Source organism: Drosophila kikkawai, chromosome 3L (assembly GCF_030179895.1).
Source record: "Drosophila kikkawai strain 14028-0561.14 chromosome 3L, DkikHiC1v2, whole genome shotgun sequence".
NCBI lineage: Eukaryota > Metazoa > Arthropoda > Insecta > Diptera > Drosophilidae > Drosophila > Drosophila kikkawai.
The window spans coordinates 16,737,696-16,763,744 of record NC_091730.1 but is presented as its reverse complement, the minus strand read 5'-3'; the positions used below and the strand labels follow the sequence as shown (position 1 = coordinate 16,763,744).

General features: G+C 38.7%; 4 protein-coding genes and 1 non-coding gene across 6 annotated transcripts in view; 2 read left to right on the top strand and 3 right to left on the bottom strand.

Annotated features, from left to right (window-relative positions):
* Window positions 1-17: 17 nt before the first annotated feature.
* LOC108085492 (uncharacterized) lies at window positions 18-1,395 on the bottom strand. The gene is made up of 2 exons (XM_017182111.1): window positions 1,254-1,395; window positions 18-1,195 (listed from the first exon to the last, which is right to left on the bottom strand). Exons 1-2 carry the CDS (start codon window positions 1,393-1,395, stop codon window positions 60-62), a joined length of 1,278 nt encoding a protein of 425 aa, XP_017037600.1. The 3' UTR covers window positions 18-59.
* An 894-nt stretch (window positions 1,396-2,289) lies between these two features.
* The window catches only part of LOC108085498 (uncharacterized), a 26,299-nt gene continuing 2,539 nt past the window's right edge, over window positions 2,290-26,049 (bottom strand). Inside the window, exons 2-8 of the mRNA XM_017182119.3 lie at window positions 13,573-13,871; window positions 10,445-10,532; window positions 9,830-9,915; window positions 7,759-7,866; window positions 5,710-5,769; window positions 4,173-4,244; window positions 2,290-3,572 (exon numbers count right to left, since the gene is read on the bottom strand). Of these exons, the coding sequence (XP_017037608.1) occupies window positions 2,985-3,572; window positions 4,173-4,244; window positions 5,710-5,769; window positions 7,759-7,866; window positions 9,830-9,915; window positions 10,445-10,532; window positions 13,573-13,680 (1,110 nt within the window). The 5' untranslated portion in view covers window positions 13,681-13,871 and the 3' untranslated portion in view covers window positions 2,290-2,984. The remainder of the gene's footprint in view (window positions 3,573-4,172; window positions 4,245-5,709; window positions 5,770-7,758; window positions 7,867-9,829; window positions 9,916-10,444; window positions 10,533-13,572; window positions 13,872-26,049) is intronic.
* LOC108085501 (uncharacterized) lies at window positions 4,531-5,575 on the top strand. 2 transcript variants are annotated; one of them, XR_001771098.3, is made up of 4 exons: window positions 4,531-4,667; window positions 4,747-4,834; window positions 4,891-5,070; window positions 5,313-5,575. It is a non-coding gene; the product is annotated as an uncharacterized protein (transcript). The 2 variants fall into 2 exon arrangements; XR_011444822.1 differs by having other exon boundaries at window positions 4,532-4,834.
* LOC108085499 (uncharacterized) lies at window positions 11,789-12,792 on the bottom strand. The gene is made up of 2 exons (XM_017182120.3): window positions 12,678-12,792; window positions 11,789-12,609 (listed from the first exon to the last, which is right to left on the bottom strand). The coding sequence occupies exons 1-2, from the start codon at window positions 12,678-12,680 to the stop codon at window positions 11,908-11,910; spliced, it is 705 nt and encodes a 234-aa protein (XP_017037609.1). The 5' UTR covers window positions 12,681-12,792; the 3' UTR covers window positions 11,789-11,907.
* The window catches only part of LOC108085505 (organic solute transporter alpha-like protein), a 27,469-nt gene continuing 18,123 nt past the window's right edge, over window positions 16,704-26,049 (top strand). Inside the window, exon 1 of the mRNA XM_070285149.1 lies at window positions 16,704-16,763. The gene's annotated coding sequence lies outside the window, so the exon portion shown is untranslated. The remainder of the gene's footprint in view (window positions 16,764-26,049) is intronic.

Below are 26,049 nucleotides of genomic sequence, written 5' to 3'. Positions count from 1 at the left end.
AAGCAAACGAGCAGGTGTTTAATTTCAGGTATGTATTTATTTTTATTCTGAAAAGATACTCAAACCAGTAGCCCACTGACCGAAAACTGGGGCAGATGATCGACCTTCTTTCGGAACTCGGGCACCTCGCAAGCGTACGAGTAGCCGGCGGTTATGTCGGTCTTCTTCCAGCTAATCCAGTTGATCTTGTCGCTGACATCCGTGCAGAGGATGTAGTCGCGCTTGATCTCCTCCAGACTCAGATGCGGGTTGTTTACGCCAATCAAAACGATGCCCTTCTTGGTCGATGGCTCGATGACCACACGGAAGTAGAGCTTGGGCACAGGGATCAGGCCATTGCCGTTGTTGTCATGAGACAGATACAACGCCCTCTGTTCTCCATTCTTGTTGGGCAGCGTTGTCACGCCCCAGACTCCCGTCCAGCACTCCACAGACTTCTTCTCCTTGGCCACCCAGGCACGGACACCATCCTCAACGCGAGCCCAGTTTCCAGCATTGAAGGTCTGCCACTGGGGAGCGGCGTTGATGAACAGGAAAGTGGCCCTCTGCTCCGGGGCAAACACAAAGTCAGCCTTGGCACCCATATGACCGCGGGCCAGGAAGACGTTCTTCGCCGAGTCAAAATAGCGAGCAGAGTCCATGTCCAGCTCCTTGTCGATTGTCTCCTTCTGGACGGCCTGCGTGTACAGCTTGTCCACGTTCTTGCCCGCAAAGTAGCCGCCGGCGCCGAACGTAATCCTGTCCACTCCGGTGGCATAGTAGTTGTTACCAGGCACCAAACGATGGTACACGTAGCGGGTCACCTCCTCGTCCTCGTTGAAGCACACATCGTACTGCTTGGCAAAGCGGGAGCCGGAGAGCTCGAAGCCCACGTTGATCAGAGTGGTGCCACCGTTGCAGCTGGAACCGGACTTCTTGCCCACAAATGCTGGCCAGGATGTGCACTTAATGGCGGACAGATCGTGCTCCTTGTTATCAATCTTGAAGGTGGTGCCGCCCACACACTTGGCAGTCACCGATTTGCCGGACAGGGGCGAGGCCAGGCTGCTGGTGCAGTGGAATTCAATGTCCTTGTCCTTGTCCACATCGACATAGCCGGTGTCGGAGAAGCCAACGATCTCGGAAGTTCCTGTCTTGATCAGCAGGGGCTGGGGATCCTTCAGCTCAGAGCTACGGATCTTGATCGAGCAGCCAGCTAAGAATGAGGGAATCTCGTTAGGAGATCCTTGACTTACACCTGGACAAGTACTCACCAGCTCTGGGCTCAATCACATTAACCTCTTCTGGCACTTCGGGCAACTCCCAGAGGAGAGGATCCTCCTCCTGCGGCAGAATCCTGGCCTGGACACTGGCCAAGATCAGGCCGCTCAAGGCAATCAACACAAGACCCTTCATGTTTTGCAACTGCTTGGCCCAACGGGAGGGCCGGTGCTTTTAAACCCCCCAAAAACCCATCCGATTTCTGATTAGATTCCCCTGATTGCGGCCATGTTAGCGGTGGTCGGGGTATCGGCACTTGTTGATGCTTTGATTGCTTCACGTATGTCCCCTCTCAGTTTGGGCTGCTCCGTTCCCAGCATTATCATTTAATTAGTTTTTGGCCAGCCGTGATTAGGCTCTGCTCCCGCGTTGTGGAGTGGAGCGCCAAATTAAATACTCGGGATCCGGATGGAGCTCTTCTTCCTCCTTCACGTGCCCGGCACGTTTTGTTATCTTTGAAAGAATCTCTGTGGTTTTTTATCTCACAAATATCAATTCTTTATTATTATTGGTTTTATGTTTAAGGTATACATCGAACTCACATTTATTGGTTAGTTTTTAACTGGCTGGTTTTAGGGTGTCTTTTGTTTTTGGCGCAACTGTACTTAAGATTACCTACTATATGTACATATACAACATTTATAGATATGGTTATTGTTTTTATTCTTTGTTTATTTCATTTATATTTACGTCACCGATATCAACTTGAGTTGGCTGGAAGTATTTACAAAGAAATTTCCTAAGCACTTAATAAACATTTTAAACGTTTATTGGTAAGCATGATTTTGTGTAATTCTTATTTTTTATTGTTGCTATTACATTTTTTCGGTTAGACAAGCCATTTATTTCGTTTTATTTCCTTTACTATTTTTAAAGCTTATTTTTTTGGTTTTGGAACACAAAATTCTTGCTTCTAAACTCTTTGAGAGCTACTCCTTTATTGATTTCGTAAAGTTTTGGAAAGAAAAGGTTGCTATTTATATGGGTTTTACATTTAGATGTATTTCTATTATTGTTCTTATTGGTAATTAAAGATTTATTTTAATTAGTTGGCGGATGTTGTACATTTCACAGAAATCTCTAGAAACTAAAGTGGAAAAGAATGGATTTTTAGGTACAACATTTTATAAATTTCCCTTTTGTTAAAAGCATAGTTAAGTTGTTCAAGTTGCGATTGCTTAAAGTTATATGAAGAAGTAGTTAAAGCCTTAAAGAATCTATTTCTTGTGTTTTTTTTTGCTGTATAATTTGCATCTTGTTAAATAATACTTCCCGGTTTTTGTATGTACATTTAAAGCTGTAAACTTTGCTGGCATTTGTTAAGTTTCTTTACGGAATTTTTAGTGTCTAAAAAATACATTCGCTTGACCTTGGAAGAACCCCAGTTTCGTCTCGAAAATCTACAGGAATATGGCGATCTGTGCGTATATCTCCACGGCCACAAGGAGCCCCATTATGGACAGATTCACAGCGCAGTAGACGCGTCGCAGTGGACGTCGGCGTTGACGCTGACCACAACACTTCGTCCACTTTGGTTCCAGATGCTGGCTCTCATCAGGATCGCCGTCGTCGTCGTTGGTGTCGCCGTCGCTTCCGTTTCCGGTGGCATGGCCGCCGCAGTTGCAGTGGCTGCCACCACCACCGCCACTGGACTTATCACTTTTTTCGGCAGCCGCAATGGCTGCATTTCCATTTCCGGCTCCCGATTTGCATGGCGGCCAATGTCAAACCGACGCTAGCGACGAACTGCTGTCATAGGCCACCAAAAGCGAGTCGTTTTCATCGCTGCCACTCCCCGCACTTCGCTCCGACTCGTTGATGACCTCCAGTTGGGTTTGGGGCCTCGCGATTTTGTATTTATTGTGGCGCTTATTGATCAGCACGCTCCGGATGTTGTTATTATGACGACTACTGCGGCTACGCTGGCCCTTGACTTTGACCAACGCCGATCGGGGCTTTGGTCGGGACCTCGAGGTCTTCGGCGCACCCAACATGCTGCAGTCCGCATCATCCTGCTGCGCTCCCAACTGCTGCTGCTCCGTTAGCTCATCATCATCGTAGTAGTCATAGTAGTCATCGTAATCGTAGCCCACTTCGTCCTCTGTGTCCATGCCATCGCCAAAGGCAGCCTCATCGTCATCATCATCATCGTTATCGTCATCGTACTCAAAGTCAAAGTCGAAGATGGCGCAGCATCCGCCGGAAGTGGAATCAATGCTATGGCGACGCCTTGACCTCTTGCTGTAGGTGTATGTGTGCGGCTTGTGGGCACTAACACTCTTGTACATGGGTGCAAAAATGGCCGTTTTGGCCTGCAAGTGGATAACAGGAGACGAAGGGGAAAAGATAATTAATTAATACATTTTATTGATATGCCTAAAACCCATATTAATTAGGGGGAATTAAGTAATTATGTGGAAAATATGTTATCACTTCTTTGGGTGGAAAAAACTAAAGAGAATTGGGTCTTGGGAATTTAATTTTAATGTTATATAAAGCCTATTATTTATAATTATTACTTTTATTATAATTTGTGATCTTTGATATTTAAAACATAAAATAAACAAATTCTAGAGATTTTTCGGAATATTTTCCGTGATAGAATATACTAAAATAATTTGAAAATATATAATTTTAATTATTTAAACTTGATTTTTCATTTGTTTAGTGTTTTTAATCATAAATAATTATTTTAGATTGTTAAAATAAATTTTTAGAAATTTTTAAATATTTATAACCCATATTTAAGTCTTCTTGCTCTAAAAATAAATCTAATAATACTATCCATACATTTTAGTTTTTATTTGTAAAGTTTTCTATGCAATTCTTAGCCCGTATCAAACTAAAATAAATCATATTTCCCATTAGCAGCACTCCCCATTCGGCCATAAGGTGATGATTAATTGACTTACCTCTGGGCCGCGCCATGTAATGCCCGAACGAACCAAATTGTAGAAGCGGAGGACTCCCCACATAGCTAGCACCTGTTCGAGTACGGGAGAAAAAAAATTGGAGAATCATAAATTTCCATTAGATAAAATTCTCTAGATACACACACACCCATATATATATTCGAACACATTCGCATTTCTTTTCTGCAGAAACACGAGCTAACATTTTTATGCTGCGTAAAGGGACTAATGGACTTAGCTAGTAATTAAATTATTTATTACATATATCGATTAGGCCATGGGCGGGATGGGATGGGATGTTCGCAAAAACCAATTAGCCTCGATTGAGGATAAAAGATGAACACATAGCACATAGCTTCTTGGCCCAGCTTCTATAATCAAATTGTGACAAATAGGTTTAGATATTATTTCCAAAATTGAGAACGTATATGTATTTTGTATTCACGAAGCTATTTCCTGTCATGTTCAAACTGATACCTATTGAGAGACGTCTGTGTGAGCTGGGAAATTCCTACGATTTTATAGCAGATGCTTGCAGAACTAAAACTGAAGATTGTACTTTTCTGGGCTTTAGACTTTCGGGACCATGGAATAACCTTTGGTGTGGTTTTGGCAATAACCTTGCTTACTTATTGTTCGTTCTGATATTGGTACTTGTATTGGTGAGTCATTAAAAATGAGGAATGCTAGTTAAACTAATTTCTTGGATTTCTCCTAGCTATACCAAATATATAACTTAATGGATGTATACTTCTCGAAGGACTTAAATCCACCTACCCGGTGGAGAGGCAATAATGGATTCAGCGTTGTGCCACCACCTTGGGTCAGAAGGTTGGGTTTGGTGCAAGGTTTCGTAAATATTAATGTCTGTGGTCTTTTGTTGTATGCTGCAATCTATGTAAGTTATTTTATAATTATCAAATTATTATAATGATTTTCTAGGAAACAACGATTTGAAATATCTTTAAAATGTATTTAAATATATATAAAAAATAATCTAAGATTTTTAAAACCATTAAAAAAATGTCCTAAATTGTGCTACCTGTAAAAAAGGAAATCGTAACTTTTTAAATACATTTTTAAGGGGCTTAAAACCCCTATATTTTATATATATTTTTAAAACTATCTCTCTTTTTATAGGAATCACCAGCTCTCATGTATCCCTGGCTTTTGGTCCGAGTCTCTGAACTGATATTTAATGTGGTCGCTGCCACTTTTAACTACATTATTGGATTACTACTAGTTAGGACCATATTCAGTCTGATCCTTCATGTACTCTGCACCGGGATCGTTTACAAGACCATGTGGGCATTATGTGCAGCTCGGAAAAAGTATAAAGGCAAAGAACTATTTGAAGAAGCCACATTTTAATAACAATAAATAATATTCTATGTACTATTTAATGATTTTAATATGCTCAACAAACTATCTTAAAACCACTCAAAATGGATGCACATTTAAAATTTTTTTTAATCTAATTATTTAATTTTTACTGCAATTTCTATCCCATAATATAAATATATATTTTTAAACTTACATTAATCAAAGCTCTTGCTATAAAGAAAGCCACCTCTGCCTTGCACATGGCATCGAATTGCTGAAAATAAACAAATTAAAAATGCATAGTTTTTGTTATTATTTAAATATAAATTATCCTTGAATTATTTTCACGAGTAGTTGGCCAGCGAAGCCAAAACAAACAACAACTGATAAAGTTGGTAAATTGTTAGCTTAGCCTTCTGTTTTGGAAAGCAATTTGCCAGGGTGGAGGGAAAGTTTTTTAGCATGAAAATTTAAAAAGTTTGACTTAGAAGCGAACCAGATTGAATTATTTCAGGCGGCTTACCCAGGGTCATGAGTTAAATTAGATTTAAACCACTTTGAGCTATTTTTAATTGCTAGAAAATTAACTTGTCTTTAAAAAACAATTATCAAAGAGTTTTTTAAAATAAAAATTAATTCAAGCAAACATTTTGTATTCAACTCAAGCGATTTGGAAGCATTGCCAAAAATTTCAAAACAACAAATTAGTAAAAATCTCCATACCCCAACTTGTGACAGCGCAAAAGTTTCTGAAGCCCCAAAAAAAAGAGAAAAATGAATTTTTTACCTTCTGAATTGCAATAAATTATGCATGAGGTGACAATTTTCCGGGAGCAAAAAAAAAGTCTTTCGTTGGTTTATTCGTCGTTTCATGTCCCCCGGCTAAGGGCGGAAAAACAAACGGAACAAAACAAAGCTTGGAAAAGCAGAAACACGTTCGTAATAGAAAAGGCAAAGCAACGACATAGACAAATGTAAAATTCTAGGGGAAAATGGTGCAGAAAAATGCCCAACTCATTGCATATGTGCAGACGAACTAGAAGTAGATCCCCATATCCCATATCCCCGCCTAAATGTAGATATGTTTTGTGTGTGTGTGTCTGGTCTTTGAGTTTTCCGATTCAGCCCGCTTTTCCGCTCTTTTGCTCCCCCCTGGGCCGCCGCCCATTGTGCCGCTTTGACTTTGTCGCTTGTTTTTGAGTGCGTGTGTGCAGTGGGCCCTTGTCTGGTCCTGGCTGTCTGTGTGTCCTGTGAGCCCCTCACTGTTTATATCCTTCGTTTTCTATTTCTTTTTTTTTTGTAGCCTGGGCATTCTGCGCTTCATTTGTTTGAAGAAGGCACTTTGGTTGCGGCAGAATTGGGCTAAAAAAGGAGTTAGTGAATTAAGAGCAAAGCTCGAGAGGTCTTAAAGGTAAAAAAGTTAGTGGGGTTTTCTTGGTTTATTAATTTATAAGGGTGGCTATTACAAAATTATAAAGATAAAGTTGGTTAAATATGCACATAGACTTTTTAATTAGATGAGAATAGAGGGAAAATATATTTAGAAAATATATATATATTTTCTTTTCATCTAATAATCTATAAATATATTTTTTAATATTTTTATTAAATCCCTTTTTAATACCCTAAACTCCTAAAGTTCCCACATGTTTTCTATCCAACTTTTAATCAACGCTTTTTCTTTTGATTTTTCCTAAATTGAACATCTGTGGTCCGTTGTGTAATCATTTCCCCTCTCCACATCCCCAGACCATGTCCTATTCTTTCTTCTTACCCCCCATTGGTCCCCCCCTTTAATTCCCAGCCTGTTGCACGTCGGTTTGTGTTTACATTCACTTGGCAACTCCATTCATTGTTCCCGCCGGCAGGGATGGCAATGCATCCAACTGTCGCCAACTTCCGACCATGGCAAACGCACACAACCTACTACTTTTGTTTGATTTTAGCATAAAGGGGGAGAGGGAGGTGAAAGCAACTTTTTACATATGTAACGGATTCAGTTTGATTTGTTGTCGTTGAAGGTTTTTCTTTTTCTCTTGTAATTTATTTGTTTGTCGTTGTTGGCGATGCCCATTGATTTATGCCGAGCGGCGGCACAGTTGATATTCCACAAGGACCCCCTCCGCCAGAATCCTTTGTGTGTGAGATGTTTTTTCATTAAACAAATGGTTCGAAGTGAAACAATCTTAAATATGCATTAAAAACACTTTTCCCGACACCATGGGGACTCCATAGAACCTTTGGGATGGCACATAATACTCACCTTATTAACATGATCGCGAAGGACATTGGAATAGACCATGGCGACAGCTTCCAGGGCCATAAATGTTATATAGCCAATTATCCAGGGTACAATTAAACCGGGGTTCTCCTGTGGAAATGCAAAAACAAAAGCCATCGGTTAGAATATCAAGCGAAAAAGGGCCGCGAAACCCGAATTGAAGCTATTGATTTCATGGTCGTACTATAAAATATGGTAGGTGTGTGGACAGGTGCAGGAGGTGTAAGGAGGTGTGAGCTGTGCGGTGTAATTTATCTCGCCATAGTGGTAAAACCTCTGATTGGATTTTTTGCTGAGAGAAACTGTGCGTTGAGCGCACGTTGGGAATTCCTGATGTGCAGCTGACAGTTTTTCGGCCGCAGCATTTTGCATGGCAATTTCCCGTGGAGGCCATGGAAAATGTATTTTCCACCGCGGATTACATTCTTATTTGGGTTATGATGCTTGTCTAAATTATGAAAATTTATATAATCGCATAATAAACATTTTATTTCGGGAAAATAAATATCAGCTAGCTGATTTGGCTTTATTTTGCAGAGGAGGTTGTTGAATACAAACAATTATAAACATTTTGTATCAGCTAATTTTAATGTTACTTCATTTTCTTTAATTAAATACCACTAAAAACAATGTTCTTTTATTAATAACAGACCATAATAGGCGGCAAACTAATGTGTATACTTATAAATAAAACAATGAAACGTGTTTATCTGTTATTTAAGCCATCAGTCTCAATTGCTCCCTCAAACTTTGGCTTGTTTTCCCACACAGACACACATTTGTTGTCTAAATACTCGTTTAGCCTAATTAAGAACCAATGCTCTATGCATTATTTAATGGACATCAGCTGCCGGCGCTCTCAGCTCGAAGAATAGCCAAGTTAAGGATGGGGGCCGATGCCTATTAGCGCAAACTGCAATTAATTTGACCAATACACGGAGACTTGGAAATATTTCCATTTACACAGAGTACGGGGGGAGTATGAGGCAAAATTCTGTAGCTTTCATTCGCAGGGAAATCGCGTTTCAGTTTGTGGAAATTAAAAAATTCCACAAAATGTAGCTGGAACCTCTGGCACAATTGCTCAGCAACATAAACCCGAATTGTATTTGGGCTTTGTAATCCTCGGCATGTGTCCTGCCAGCTCTCTCTCACTCTCATCTCAGTTTTCAGTTTAGTCAGTTTAGTCCGCCATGGGGTCCTTGCTTTCGCTTTGGGGTTCCCAATTGTGTGACAAATTGTCTACATTTTTATGCCGCTGTCAATATGGGGTTTTTTTTTTGGAGGGGCTTAGAGGGGTTTCAGGACACGCTGTCGCGGACTTTTTTCATATGTTGCAGATATTGTAGAATAATATACAAACAGAAGGGTTGGTAACTTTGGCAAGTCGGTGTTTTTATACTCTTCTAAGGTGGTAAATTCTAATATAACAAATATAAAAATATTTGAAAAATTAGGGAAAAACAAATTAACAATGAATTCAATTCCCTAAAAATTTTTACTAAAGAAAGAGATCTTGTTAACTTTATAAAAACTGTATTATATAAATAAATAGTACAAATATATATTTAATTTTTAAGATTTATACAAAAAAAGTATATTTTAATCTACAAAAATTCAAAATAAATATATTCAACTTCCTTTCATGTTTTCTTAGTACAAAATCCGTTTAACCTGCCATGGTTTCCCTATTTTTTCCTAAAAACAACATTCCATAGTGAATATTTTGTATCTCCACGTGTCAAATTTCGCACTCAAAACAGAAAAAAAGGAAATTTGTATGTACTATATTTGAAATTTTCAGAAGGCAACCATGCGGTATGAGCGCTTTGCGTAATTTACATTTGAATGTGCTTTGTTTGGCTTTCTCCGTAAACATTTCCGGGGCTCAGAGGCGCAGGCACAATGCGCATAATTTGCGGATATTTGACTTTGAGTTGTTCGATTCCGGGAATGTGAGTGTCTGTGTGTGTGGGGGGTTTTAGGAGGGAGAATATAGCTACGCTTAATATTGCTAAATGCGTAGAGTCTTTAGTCAAACAAGAAAACTCACCCGACATATTCCAAATATTAACACAATGCTCAGCAATATCATGGACATTTGTGTGCCAATAATGGCAAAATAGGCTATTTGTACACCTGCAATATTTAAAGAGAAGATGAGATTAAAATTTAACAATAATTAAAGAAAGATATTAACATTAAGCAGCTATATCTCTATATGAATTTAAATTGAATTTGATTTAATTAAAAGAGCTAGCTTAAGCCAGCTGCTTTATTTATAGAAAATCAAGACTTAAACTCAAATAAATTACTCGCCACTTAATATTAAAATTTATTATATAAGCCAACTATTAACAATTTAATTCTGTATTAAAATAATGCCACTTTGTGTTCAAGTTTGATCTCATTAATTAAATATATAAAGTGTTAAGCTTCCGTTGGACTCAAAACTCTGGCAAACAGAGCTCATTCCTCTGTGGGTGGCTCCATCCTCATATACATTTAATTTATTTATTAAAATGGCTTTATTTATTATGTGGCTGCTTGTCGTTTCGGTTTTCCTGTGTTTCGGTTTTATTACCGTTTTGGGCTTTAGCTTATAAACGCCCGATGTGTGTGAGTGAGTTTAATTAGCAGCCAAAATTGGCCTGAACTTTGAACTTACCGTAGTAGACATCCTGCAGGTCGGCCGACTTGTGCATATTGACATTGATGCGCCAGGAGTATATCAGGACGATTAAAAGCGATATATTCTACGAGTGAAATGGGATTAAAAAGGAAGATAAAATCAGCCACCAGAGAGAAAGAGAGATATGGGAAATGTACATAACACGCATACGCAGTGTGCACCCGTATATAAATTCGTTGAGGGGTCATCATCCACATCCACTTCCTCCCTCATGTTTCCCCAGCGCCATTTCCTTCTCTTTTATGACCAACTCTTTACCCTTTCCATCTCCCTCTTCTTTTTTTTGCACAACACGTTTTTACTTTTAAACGGGTCTGAACTCAATTTGATTTTAGGGTCTGAGGTGTTGGCTGGGGGTTCTTCTTGCTAATTAATCCGTGAAAATGTTTTCGTGTCGGTTGTCGTTTCGCTGCTTTGCGGAAATGGGTATTAAGCTCGGGAAATGCGTTTTCCATTTAATGACTCATTTAAGGAATACAGAAATTCTTCATTTAGTTTAAAGAATTTTTTTAAATCTGAGAACACACTCTAAAATATTGTTAATAAATCTTAGCTTATTTTTTTACTAAGCTCAATGCTTTCCACCATAACTTTCCCTTAGCTAAGCTTATAAAAGACTGAAAAACCAATTTCCAGTAGAGCATTTCCCTCAGGTACTTAGCAAATAAGCAACAAGGACGATAAATAAATGCAAAATGGCGTGCTTTTAAGATACATCCATTATGTGTCGTGACTGCACTCCCAGGTGTAACTTCCCCTAGCCTCATGAACCCCTACCCTAGCCCCATGTTAGCCAGGTCAGGTCAGACTTATGCTAAACACGTAAGCTTTACCTGGCTGAGAAAGGTGGGAAATCTCTCTCCCTCCCCACCTTCTTATGCTCGCAGCTGCCATAAAATGTGGCACTAATTGCAGAAGCCAAACACTTGAGTTCTCGTCCTTAAACAAAAACTAATTTACTTGCCACAAGTTGGTAAGGGACATAATGTGTCTATTGTTTTCCCCGCCAAGTTGCATTGCGTTATATACTTCTTGTACTCGTAATTGTCCTCAGCCCCTGCATTGTCCTCACAAGTAGTGTTCAAAATTTTACAAGAAAAAAAAACCGGAGCACGATTTTGCCATTAACATAAATTAAAAGCCATAACGAGCATCATGTAATTGCAATTTATACATGCCACAAGTCGAGAGATGAGAGGAACGAGTGCAAGTCGTTCTCGGTTTGTCTATCCATTTGGCAAGGCTCCGAGGGGCTGGCGAAATTGTAGAGTTCGCTCAGAGGGTTGTTTGAGAAGTTAATCAGAGAAAATATAATTAGGATTATTATTTAGTGACTTGATTTATTTATATGATTTTTTAAAAATATTTTTAATACATCCTTCTGCTTTAGCTCTTGCTATTCTGTTTCCCTTCTTAGTCCTTGGCCTCCATCCAGACTTTTATTGCATCATCATACGAGCTTTTGCAGCTTGTGAAGTCGATGGCAAGTACATATCCCAGTCGTCAGGTAAAGATTTCACTGGCTCCTTTATCACAGGAGGTTCTACTTTAACCTCTGAACGGGCAGGCTCCAACATTTCCCAGTTGTCAGGTAAAGATTTCACTGGCACCTTCACCACAGGAGGCTCTACTTTACACTCTGAACGTGTAGGTTCCACCTGAGTCTCCTTTCGTTCTTCCCCCTTTTCATCTAGACCCAAAACATCAAAGATTTCCTCAAAGGAAACTGGACCCTCCACGATACCAATGTTTTCTGGAACATCTATGTCCTGGAGACGCATACAAATCGCCTTGATAGTCCGCGATCGTTCCTCTTCTTCTGATGTAATCTTTTTAGCATCCACCTTGCTGGTCTGCCGCGCATTTCGTGTAAACCAAATGGTCTCCGCCTTCTTGCCAGGCTCCCTTGAAAACCCATTAGGATTTAATCCTTTGAAGGGCAGCGCCTGGCTAAAAGATCTCAACCCCAGCAGGCCCGTTGATCCACTTTGAGATGGTGTGTTTTTTGGAACCTTTGCTGAATTGCTCTTCAGCTTCTTCAGTGGATTGGCTGAGGATCCCTGCCCATTTTTAGAGCTATCGCTGTTGACCCGAGAAACTGTGCGTTTTCGCACAGTCGATTGCTCTTTTTTCTCGGTTTTCTACAAGAATGGAAGGCTATCATTGAGTACTTTGATTGCTTTGCTTGTCTTTGTTTCCTTGCGCTTACCATTGCTGTTTAGGTTATTGATTTTCTATATTATATTTTGCGTTTTTTAAGGAAAAATCTCTTTACTTTTTACTTCACAAAAATGAACTGTCAGAATATTAATTAAACTGGTTTGCTTCATATTACAAAAATAAATCATAGGGTAGCCAAAATGCCAAGAAAAGTTTTCTTACTAATACAAAGGAGAGTTGTCAAGCGTTTTCATATTTTTAAAAAATTATTTAAAATGTCCTGTCATCTTTTAATAAAATATTTAAGTTAATTAAATTAATAATTCGAAACCAAAGCCGCCAAATTGTGTTTAAGATGGCCTGCAATTCATCGGGAAAACCTTTATATATAAATCTTTATAATTTAAAATAAAATATTAAGCTATTGGCTTTCAACAATTTTGATATATGTATTTAGTTCTAAATAAATATATTTTTATTTATTTCTTTAAAAGGCTTTTTTCTACCCCTGCAAGTATAAAACCCATAATTCAATTCACCAGTCACTCATCATCCGTTTCCCAAAACTCCCTGAACTCACCCCGGGCTGAAAAGAAGGGGAATTTTTGCGGTTTCCCTCTCCCTCTCCCCCTTCTCCGCATCCTTCATTACAATAATGAGGTTGAGAAGTATGCCATGGCCCATTCAGACCAGACTGCAGAAAAACTCTCGCCAAACGACACTTGTCTATTAATTATGCCACAATTAACAGGCGAATATAATACCCCGGCACAACTACTGATTTCGTGCTGATGTTTTTATTCGTGGCTTTCTTGTTCTTTTACCAATTTTTGTTGTTATTGTGGAGTGGCCCGTGTTTCGTACTAACGAGAACAAAATTATATACTTGTCCACATTGCGTATACGCCCCATTGCGACCGCCGCTTATACCCGAAAACACTTACAATTGTGTAAATTGCACTTGTTATGGCCAAATTTTTGGCATGCAACATGCGACAGCAACGTGTGCCGCCGGTCAGCGGTCCATATGGATATAGGATGACAGACTTCATTTTATGTTCCCAATTTTACAATATTTTCTTTCTTTTTTTTTCGGCTGGTTTTTCCGCTCAGCAATGGCACGACAACTTTTTGAGTCTCGTTTTCATTACGTTGACAACATGGTGGCGATCATGATGATGTCGAGGCTGCTGCTGCTGTTGTTGCTGCTTCCCCCGGAGGCTTCCATTAAAAAATAGTCCGCCTGAAAAAATAGCCAGATAAATTGAAAATTTTAAAAGTCATTCGCATAAATTGAGTGGGCAATGCTTTCGTATGCAGCAAAGCATTTATTTATTCTCCGCTTTCCCCCGAAAAATGCAATCAATCGTTAAATATTGAGCACTTATTTTTTATATTATTTTATTTCATGCATTTTATGTGTGACAATTTGCTCAACTTGAATGGCTGTGGCAGTGTAAATATCTCATGATTGCATGCAAAAGGACTTTGTGTTCGTTTCAGAGCAAAAAAAAAGAGGTTGAATGTGGCAGGCAAAAAGCGTTAAGCTGGGCAAGTTTGTATTTAAGGGAAAAATATAGTTTTGTGGGAAGAAAATTCAATTTTAAAGATACAAAGTATGCAGGAAAATATTAAATTTTAAAGATGCAAACTCCATTCGTGGGCCTCACATAATACAAAACTATCGATCAAGCTTAGGAATAAAATTTAAGGCCCCCAAGACATTCTTTGTCATACAGACTGTAGACTCTATATACTTGCAGCATAACCACTTTAAAGCAATCTTCTCAATCATCAGTCTATTGATTTTTATGCATTTTTCTTCTCTCAATAGCAACGTACAATAGCACTTAAGTTGCCGCCGCTCAATGTGGCAAAGTTTTCAGCATTTCCAACAAATGTTTTTCGTGTTTGCCATCACTTGCGAGTGATTCGCCATCACTTGTCCGATGAAACTGACAGGCCAAACACGAGAAACTCAAGCCATTCTCCTTCAGCTTTTTGGGTAATTAATGATGGAAAAAGGAAGACACGCAAGGGCTGCCACGAAATTGTCAGTTCTTGGACAAATATCACTTGATGGCCTGTCCGAAATCTCACTTAATCAACGCCAAAACAAATCTCTAAGATGTTTTCAATTAGTTGCTGCTTAACTAATTACACGGGAGACGCCAAAATAAAAAAAGGGAAACGAGCAACTATGATTGATAGTTTGCTGCAAGGTCCTTTCAAGCCCCTTTTAATTGACCTCAAAAAACTGAGAGAAATTTTCACTTTTGCTCCCGCATTTCACTTCGTGTAAACACACATTCCGAAAGCGGGGAAAAGGACTTGCAAGGACACAGCGCCATAGAAACATGTAATGCTCTGCTGGGCATATTGAATGGATAACTCACACACACACACACACACAGCCAGCAGCAGTCTACCAACTAGAACTCATTCCACAGAAACTGAGTGCGTATTGTAAAATGTTTACAGTGTCATAAAATATCAGTAACAAATGCGAAACCAGTGGCACACACAGGGGTCACGCATAAAAGTCGAAAAAAGCTAAGAAAACAGGCCAACAGAAATTGTTGGCTAAACCAAACAATACGATAACAATGCAGGCAGAAATGCGTTTTCTTTCTTGCAGACCCTTGAAGGCATTTTAAGGAATAATGGAAAGATCTTGGTTTTGTCTGTCATTTGAATACAAAAGTAAAGTAATTCTAAAATAAATACGTATAACATTTTAAAAATTTCTAAAACATTTCCAAGTAATAAATTTCAGATTTTTTTCTGATCTAATTTCTTTTTGGATAATATTATAATTTTTTTTGTTATGATTTTCACAATCTTACAACATTTTCCGTCTAAAATTCTCTGCAAAAAATATATCTAAATTTGTTAAGCCCCTAATAAAAAAGCCCTTATCTTGGCTTCCTGGCTTTATGGCCTGGTCCAGTTATTACTTTTTTGTAAGCCACTTGTTAATGACACTGGAAGCAGGGGCCTTGCAATTTAAAAGCTTTTTGCATTTTGCATTTGAAAGGCATTGGCTTGGAGTCAAGTGGGCACGCATATTGCCAACATCAAGTGCCTTTTTCATATCAGCAGCGCAGGGAAACCCCCGCGAAAACCTGCCTCATCGCCCAGGGGAGACACACACAATGAAAATCAATAAAAAATATCGCATTACTTTGCCAGGCTTTGTTTCGGTAGAATTTTTGTTTTTATTTTCCTTTATTATTATTATTATTTTTTTTTTTTTTCTTTGTTTGCCCGTATTGTTTGTGTCGATTTTGGCGTATGATTGATTTCAGGACACACGCAACGCCACGTCCTTCTAGGCACAAAAATTGTTGCATAACTACACGGAACACAACCAGTAAAAAAATGAAAACAACAAAAAATATACACACACTCGCGTTGCAGTGTGCGACAGCAGCTGTGACAGCGTTGAAGGATTTTTTGTGGTGGGTAGGAGAGGCGCTCTACAGAATGCTAGTCAACAAATTCGATTCAATAAGCGTCTCACATCATATTTACTTTTTTTTTTCGAAAAAAAACGAGTAGTCTCGTTTTTGGCATTTTAGGGGAAATGGAAGGAGGAGGAGGATGAGGTATAAGCCTCTCAGGCGAAGCCTATATGCATAGAAATGACTCGACTTTGCCGCTTGTTGTTGGCTTCCCTTTAAGCGCATTACAATCTCCATATGTGTGGGAGATGGTTCGATTTCGATGGGTTTTATAGGGGTTTTGGGTTTTTTTTGGGGTCGGTTTTTGTGGGGTTTGAGCTGGCATAGATCTATTGCATTGGGTCCATATGCTGTTCATAAAATTCCCATAAATTAGGAATAATTGAGAGATTGTGTCCGACACACGAAATTGCTTTTGCATTTTTGACATTTTAGTCTGTCGTTCATTGTGTGTGGTGTTTAATATGTGTTGTGTTGGTTTCATTTGGAATTTAATTGCTATTTGATTGAAGGGATTGACTATTATGTGATTTCGTCAGTAGCCTGTCATAAAGGAAAAATTCTAGTTTGGATTGTTATTTATTTTAGGGAAATATTTTAGTGATTATTATAAAGGGATTTATAACGAACTTTTATTACAAACAAAGTATATTAAATAGAACATAAGTTGGGTAAATGTTTGAATACCTTTCTATTTAATAGTATTAAAAATATTATTAATAAATATTGGTAGGACTTGGAACAGAAAATATCTTTACCTCTTTGAATGCCTGGCCTAGAATGAATCTTTTTAAACTTTACCTATATAAAGCTTATGAAATAATACATAAACTCACGTTTTTATTATTATTTTATTTGATATATATACTTTTACTTATTTATATAACATTTTACCGACCCAACTTGACCTTTAAACCTCTCCAAAATATGGTGCAAACCCAGCCAAACTCTTTTCGAAATTACCCCCTTTGACTCGCCCCAGACTCACGCCAGACTCCCTTCCATTCCCTTCAGATTCTTTGTCGTAAATCTCTGGCCATATATTTCCGGGTGTGTCATATTCGGGAATGGATGAAAGCCTAAGGCCCATTGACATCGGGATGCCACAGTTAATTGCACATTGGGCCTGGGTTATGTTCAGATAATCGTCACATAAAGATGTTTCATTGTTGTTTGGGGCTGGGCAACAACAGCAAATACGTGTGGACAATAACCGGAGGGGCTAACTTCTAATAGGATCCCCTACCAAGCTCACAAAATATAGACAGGGGTTGGGGTATAATATTTGCTTAACAAACATTAAAGTTGTTCTTTGCCGCCCCCTTTTGTTTCATTTCTGTTTATTTGGCTAATTTATGCTACGCCTTATTGCTTACTTTGCCGTCACGCCATAATGTTACGACTCGGCCGCAGCTTAGCTTTCTTAGCGGACTTTTGTTTGGCTTGGCTTTCTCCTCGTACAACGGGGCGTATGATTGTATGAATGTTGATTTCTGTGCGGGGCCCTTTGTCTTACAGCCTGGGTGTTTGGCCAGCGTCGAGCACTCATTATGATTCATTGTCGGTTGCAAAGGAGTCAAAAGGTAGAACGACTCAAAAGATTTATTGCCAGTGGGCCCATTAATGAAGTTCTTTAGTTGAGTTAATGTTTCAGCATTTAGACATGGCATGTCCGAGCCAAAAGGTTTGGCTCTTAGCCCCGGCTTTGAAAAGATAAAGTAGGGAATATAATGGAACAGATTGGCGGGAATCCTTTGGACTTGTAATCCGGGCAAGGCAATGGAATGCCATGGCAAAGGATTAACGTAGTTTAAGTGGGAGGGTTGTGGGAGGTTATAAGCCTGGTTGTGTAAGGACTTAAAGGGAAGTTTTTAGTTCACAAAGAAACAATTATTTTAATGTTGAAGTAATATAAATTAATTGATAAATTTAAGTATATATTTTCTTTTATATTAATTTTCATTTCATTAGCTTTTACCATAATTTAATATTTCTTATTCCACTATTTTTCTTTCTGTGTTCTTCTCCCTTAAATATTATTTTTCTCCGGCCTGAAATGAAAGTTTTCATTTATTGAGATGCCCACATTTTTCCCCCGTTCGTTGTTGCTTTCAATTTTCCAGCCATTTCTGTACCCTGTAATTGAAGTTTTCTGTTTGTTTTTCTTGCGCTCTGACCTCTGCTCAAAGAACTGTCATAAGAAACCTTTTCCGCTGCCTTTTCCAAGAACTTGATTATTACTTATAGACTTACAGACCAAGGCATGGGGACTGTAATCACTGGACACACTGGAAAACTGACGATGACCCCTAGCTTCTCTTTGGCCATAGATGAAAATTACTATTTAAAAACCAAAGGCGATAGGCAAACACAAGAGAGGCTGAAGGCAGGCAAAAGTGGCACAGTGACAAAAGCAAATGTGAGAAAAATCTCATTTGCTGCTCAGCCTTAAAATGGCAAACAAAAATTTCACCCAAATACACAAAACACACACACAAAAACCGAGATAGTCTCTCAGAGTCCAAACCCCAAAGCCAAATCCAAAATAGCCGCAGATAGTTGGACAAACATTGGCCAAATGCCAGATAAAGTTGGCTACGGCCTTGATTATTTCCTTCTACTGATGTTATTAGCTTCATGTTGATGAGAATCTATATAGGATAATTCCTTTAAAATTGAAGAAAAACTAAATAGGAGGAAGGCGTCGTAATGGAAATGAAATAAGCTGCGGGTTTAAGGGAAAGCATAAAAAGCTTTAGGGCTTAGATAAGGGAATAAGGCTAAGATAGATTGTTTAAAAAATTACAAGAGAGATTTAATTAAAGAAAATGCTTAAGAAATAGCAAGAGGCGCATTTGAAAAATATATATTATAAAGAAAACTGGGTACAAATAGCTTATTAATTAGCTTAAACTCCACCTAACTGCTTCAATTAATTTGTGTAAACTGTAATTGCCAGACTTTAAGCTAGTATGGAAAGTTTTAAGACCCATTAAGAGCCAACTCTGGGCTATAACCTATTATACAGATGAGCCAAAAATACTTTTCATCAAGCTTTAATGCTGATTTATGTCAACCGCAGACGCACGACCTAAAATCTCAACCGAAAAAAAGGGCCAAAAGTTTATCCAAAGCAAAACCTCGGATCATCAACAGTCATGGAAGTTTCCTTGCGGTTGCCAGCCAGCCCAGTCAGCCAGTTTGCCTGCCGTCATCTTAGATAAACAGGCATAAATCCTAGGATGCGTGCTCCATAAAGGCCCTTTGATTAAATGAAACCATTTATTAGGCAAGGTAAAGACAATGTCATGACACCTCTCTGCGTCGAAAGAGCCCCCAGCCGTGCAGGAGGTTAATGTGGCCGCCATCCGCGGGTTTTGCAAGAAAACAATTTCTTTAAAAGTCCTGGCACACGAGTGCCCTGGCTGGTTGAGTTATGACGGGGCGAGGAGGGCTCTCTCCAGACAGAAGCCACAGCCCCCAAACAGGATGCAAGGGCAAGTAAACACAAACAAATTTTTAAATTTGTAAACACGGCAAACGAGTGAAAGTTAACAAAATGAAGCCAACAGTCGGTAGACGCCATCGCTGACGCTGCTCGTCGCTGCCCTCCACTGCCGGTTGCCATTTAACATTCGCCGTTTGCCATTCGCCATTTTGCGATTTGCCGTCGCACGCACACTCGATTAGGTGAAGGCCCTAGGGGGGCGAGTGGGTGTGCACGGGTGTGGGTAACAGGAAATCCGGCAATTTTTGAATTTTTTCGCAAACAGCCAAACAAAATAAACAACGTGGGACATGTATACTAGCCTTAGACAGGGGGAAAATGCCAAAGGATAATTTGCTGGCGCTAAGGAAGCAGATTTTAAAAGATACATAAATTACATTTTGCTATGCTAAATGGGAATATGGAAGAATAAATGAAAGTGTAAAAAACACTTTAATTTTAGAATTTGTTCGAGGGAGTTTTATGAATTGAAGGGGAGTTGAATAAGGGAAACAAAATAGATAGTATATATTTCAATCAAATTAATTAAAAAACAAAACCGATTTTGTAGAGAAAGTAAAATATTTGCCAAAGAAATATTAAACATAGATTGCCTATGCTAAGAAAAAATATTCTAGCTTTGATTAAACCAACAAAAATATTAAAAGTCCCTTTTTCCAACACCCTTTTTTTCCAAATTAAATTAAAGCTCTTAAAAACTCAACTTGATTGCCTTGTAAATGAAAAACAAAAACTGCCTCACATCCAAAATGCGTGCAAGTTCTTGTACCATTCTTCAGAGCAATTGCGATTAGGCACGCCTTAACCTGGGCTCAGGATTCTCACACCGCCCCTCATGGGCGTTTAATGGCACACTCGGCGTATGCGTAATATTCCTTGCTCATATGCCACGACGTTCGTAAGACAGCATTCGCATAATTCGCCGGCGAGCCGAGCACATTGCTATCATTTAGGCCAGCCAGGCTGTCTGAGTTAGTAAATTGCGCATACGCCACATAAGCCGCATGCCTTGTACAAAATATATGTTGTGTGTGTGTGTTGGGAAAATAAGACGAAAAAAGAAGAAGAAAAGGTAAGAAGGTAAGCGGTATTGTTGACAAATTGAGCTCCACTGGAATGGGTAAGCTCAAGAGTGAAATTGGTAATAGCAACAGGTTGGGGGATAATAATTTGATGGGCTTGCAGTGATCTAAGGAAATTACTTAAATTTTGTATTAAATCTTTTAAAGCTTAGAAATAAAGTTAAGTTTGGAGGGAATAACATAGTAAATAGTTCTAAAATCCTATTACATTTTCTTCGTTTGTTTTTGGGATAAAATAAATAAAGTGCCTTAGCTTTATCCTCTTGAAATATGAGTTTATTTTGGGATTTTTAGAGACCCTTCGAAATAGACTCATTTGTCTAAGCCCTGCAGAGCTTTATTTAAACCACTTTAATAAAATATTTTCAGCTCTGGTTTTTTATTTCATTTTGTGTCTATTTTTATTAAAGAACAAGCAACATTTTTGGATTTAAATAAGAAACCCCTTAGGTCAAGTGCTGATATATTAACTCAACCATTAACTTTATACCTTTTTCCGAAACCCAATAAGATAATGGCTCCCCTTAAGCCACCACAAGACCCTACAAAATCTAATTAAATTTCTTTAGACAGTTTTCTTGGACAAAAATCACCTGCCTCATCATCTTCAAATCAAATTTGGCCTCAACTTAAGCCGCAAATTTATGTACTTGAGCACGGCAGGAAAAAAAAAAAAAAAAAGAAAAGGGAAAGAAAAACTAAAAAAAAAAAAGAAAAGTATATCTCTGAGACAACACAAAAAGTTGGGCCTAAGCAGAGCCAAAATAATTTGCCACAAAACTAGAGGATGACAAGGACGCGCTGGCTCATGAAACTGTCAACCGATGTTTTCGGCCCCTGCAGCCTTAACCCTCTGTGTGTCTCTCTCTGTTCTTGCCAACTTTTCCGGGGCACAAATGCAAAGTTGAGCTTAGTCAGTCTGAGTTGAGTTGAGTTCTGGGGAACTTTTCGTTAGCCGCAAAAATGACTTGAAGCGCTTTTTCCCTCAGAACTGACATATTAAAGTCCACTTAGACTAATTGCAAAAGCATAAAAAAAAGTGAGCCAAGTTCTTATTCTGCATAAATTTGGATTATGCTTTAATTTATGCATCGCCAGCATCTGAATCTCTGAAAGCTAAAGGCAATTAAAGTAGCTCGCCGTCAGCTGCTGCTGCTCTTGGTGGCGGGGAAATTTGACTGATTAAGTGCGAGGGTGCCGAGTTGAGTTGAGTCAAGTGGGTGAGTATTTGATTTCTCTTCTTTACGATCTCGGAATATATATATATTTATATATATATATATAGATGTGTGTGTACAAGTAAATATTCCCTTGACTGGCACTGCAGCTGCAGGCAATTGTCGTCTACCCGAAAGTTTTGCTCAGCTTTTGGCTCAAAGTTGTGTTGTTTTTATGTAGGCCACGTGTTGTTCAGTTGCCTGTTCTTAGCCTCGTTGCTTTTATTGTTACTTTTGCTTGATGTTTTGATACCCCCGATACTCTAGCTGTTTTTAGGAACAAAACTAAGACAACTTGGGACCTGAGCTGACTAGAAACTTTTATTCTCCCATCTTAGTTTTCGTGAATTATAAATGTTTAGGAATTATTTTTAATTAGGTGACTAGCAATCATCTTTGCACATTTTCAAATGAATGGGTTTTGAGCTCTGTCTTTTTGGATTATTTCAGGGGAAATAGTGGTGTTGGTAAATAGTTTCTTAAGACAGAAAATGAAGAACACAATAAAAATCCTATATATATATTTTGTATATTTTTGTAAGCTTCTTTAATGTTTTAGCAAGATTTTAAAGTAGTTAAATCTCTTTATTTTCCATTTTAAAACCCCAAAATTTGCCTACAAAATCTCCTTTTAAGACAAAGGGCATTTTAGCCATCGGTCACCCTAGTTGGCCATCTTTCCTGTTGCCATTTTTGTTGCTGTTTCCATTTCTGTTGCGGCTGCTGAAGACATTTCGGTGTATTTGACGTCTTCTTTTGATGTTGCCGTGAAACAATTGCGGCGTATTTTACTTTTTTTTAGCCTTGTTTGTTTGCGGGTCCGCCGTCTGATTTGATGACCTTGTCGGAGAAATGGGTTTGTTTTATGAGCGGCCCGCAGAAAATCCGCTAGGATGAGAGATGCCTGCCTAGATTTGGCCAGCTTTTGAAATGGAAATGCTTCGCAGCTGTTGGTGGAAATTTCGGGCAGGAAAATTGAATTATTTCCGCATACGTAATGGGCGATGCTCATTGGATTTCCAGCGAAGACCGATGTCATCGATCCATCAGCGCTTTGATGGGACTTTAGTGGAAAATTCATTTTGATTGGGAATTGGAATTAAAAAAGTCCAGGAAAAGGATTTCATTTTATGGAAATCTATATTTGTGCCTATTTCTTGGAATATTAGACAAAGGGAACTTCAAATGATATTAGACTGAGAGTTTCAAGTGATTGAATCCCTTTAGAATTTTGAGTAGCCCATAATCTTGACCTTTTCTCGTTTTGGGTCCACCTCAGTGATTCTTAATTAATCCCAAAACTCTTCAACTGGCACATCCCTCCACATTTGAGACCTTCTCAATCCTCTCCAACTGAAGAGCCACTCAATCGTTGAGGGAGGCTCGTCTCGTCTTCCGATTGAGTGCGGCCGTGAACCAACAACACAAAAAAAAAGAGGGGAATTTGCATATTTTATTAAATTCCCGCACAAATATCCAATCAATAATGTAGTATGCCATTCGGCGTATCCGGCTATCCTCCTGCTTCTGCCCGCCTGAGCTCTTTGAGCATGGACCAGAGGCAAAGCCGTGGCAAATTAAGTATGCATACGTATTCAAATGGCTCACAAGCCGAAATATACACAGAGATATTGAAAGTCGGGCTGGAGGTATGCCCCAAGAGAGAGATTTTTGGTTTTTTCCAGTTCCACACCTCCCAACGCCGCCGTTGTCCTTAGAGGACTTTAGCCACTCCTCCAGCTTCTTTGTGGGCAAAGGCAAATCATTAAAGACGTCGATTCCCATCTCACATCTCCTCATGGACTCGTTAGGGCACAGAGAACAAAATTGTGGTTGTACTTGCCAAAAATTATCAGTTTTATTAACAAAATATTATCGTCTGTCTATCGTAAATCAGGTTGATCCACAACATGCCGATAAGACTATAATTAGTGTATTCATTAGTCCTGATAAGAGAATGAAGGTAAAGGAGTGAAAATATATGAAACAGAGTTTACTTGAAATGCTAAATGTGAGTTTTTTAATATTATAATAACATATAGTGTTAGATTATGTCTTGTAAATATTTTAACATATTATTTGGGATTTATTAACCTAATTTTTATAATTTTGCATGATATATTCTACTTTAGAGAATAATAATTTTGGCCTAGAAATATATATTTATAATATATTTTATTTATATTATTTATTTGAAACTATTATTTGGAATTTATGAACCTCAATTTTATATATTTGTACTTTTATTTATAAATTTTTGTTTCATGAATTCTTTATTTTTCCGTGTACCTTTGTCCCATCGTTTTGCCTTTTGTTTTTGTTTCTCTGGTTTGTCGCCACGCAAGAAATTTGGCACACTATCGATGGGGTGGTGTGTGTGTGTTGTGTGTGTGGCATACGCAGCTCTTGGGGCAGAGAGTTGGGTGGAAGATGCAAATGAATACAAACAAAATACCGCAAGCAGAAAAGATTATGCCTGGCATAAAAATAAATTAATGGCCATGGCGTGTGTGTGTGTGTGTGTGTTTTAGTGTGTGTGATTGTGATTGTGAGGAGCACAAGGACAAAGTAATGCCTTGCCTCGCCTTAGGGGGTGTTGTAATAAGCCACGACCCAGGGATCACTTCCCCTTTGGGCAGCGTTTTCCTTTCTTTTTTGTTTTTCTCTCTTTATAATTTACTATGCGTAATTTCCTCGACTGCTTTCATACGTAAATATTTAATTTCCTTAATTTTCGAGGACTCTATTCGAGGGGCGGCTTCCCATCCCCGTTCTGTGTTCTCCGTTCCCCCACTACACACTTCCTTTGGCTCGTTGGCTAGCTTTTTATTTCATTATTTATTGTTTTGCATTTCATCGCCAGGGCTTTTATGTTTATTGCTCCTTGTGCCCCCTAGTTCGTTTTGAGCCCGGCGCACGCGGCGTATGCGCAACGTTCTTGGTTCCTGAGTTTTGGGGCAAAGTTAAGTGTGCAAAGTGCTGTCAAAAGTTGAGATCCCGACACTTTCGCTCTATAGATTGCAGCTGCAGTGATTTTATATAGTTTTTGTGATATTTTTTTACGCAGGAATATAAAGATAGGGATAAGGAAAGGGTATGCAAAAGTACAGTGGATAAACTTATGGGGTTTGTTTTTAGGGGAATAAAGTAGAAAATTTCAATACCAATAAGAAAGTAAATAACCAAAATATTAAATACACTTTTAAGTGATGAGAAAATATATTAATTACATTATCAAAATCACAATATATATCTAAAATCAGCTTACTACTCCTTAGCCTGATATTCTCTTTATTATTTTGGCTCGAACTCGTTTACTATTCCCTGCCAAGGATACTCCAATCCCTTTACATTGTTTCAGGATGCTGTGAGACCTCCGAATAAGATTTGCACTCCAGTGCAAAGCACTGCAGCAGCTGAAACTTTTGCCCGCTATTTTTTATTAGTGGAAAAAGTAAAGTTGGAAGTGCGCCGAGCATTTTTCTTGATTTCCATTTTTGTGCAGTTTTGCCTTGCTCTTTTATTTTTAAACTGAACTGAACTGAACTTAAACTTAAATGCATTGGCATCCGTTTCTGGTCGCAAGCAGTTTATGGGGAAAAAAAAACTTAAATAAAGTGGAATTACTTGTTTCAGGAGCTGCAGCTGCCAGGGGAAAGGGGGACAAGGTAGTGGGTAAGGACTTGCCAAGAGTTGACAGTCGAGTCTATTCCAAAGGAGCATTTTGCATATTCATTCAGCGCTACTTTGTCGCCACTTGAAATTGCAATTGACGGGCAAAACTCTCGAGTTGATGGAAAAGTTTTCGGTCCAAGGACCCCCAGAGCTAACCCTTCTCGGTGAAAAATAGTTGGCAAGCCTGAGACTCGCTTTCAATTAATTTTCAGCCCTAATAAGAGTTCATTGCGGAAGTTGAAGTAATATCTGGCGCATTATATTCCCATCCCCCTGAATAATTCAATAAATATTTTCATTTCCAATTATGGCAAATGGCGTAGATTTTCTGGGGATTTTCCTGGCCATTAAAGTTTTCCGCGCCCCGAGTTAATTGCCCCTAAAAGTTGATGCAAACGAAAATATTATTTTATGTATAATTTTTTTTTTGGTATTCTTCGGCAGGCAACGTTAATATTAGGAAAAGTTTGCTCAA

Excerpts from the sequence above, each read along its gene's own strand:
- LOC108085492 (XM_017182111.1), bottom strand. The coding sequence starts at position 1,395 with ATGAAGGGTCTTGTGTTGATTGCCTTGAGCGGCCTGATCTTGGCCAGT. Across the intron at positions 1,196-1,253 it reads TGTGATTGAGCCCAGAGCTG|CTGGCTGCTCGATCAAGATC; the intron begins GTGAGTACTTGT and ends CCTCATTCTTAG.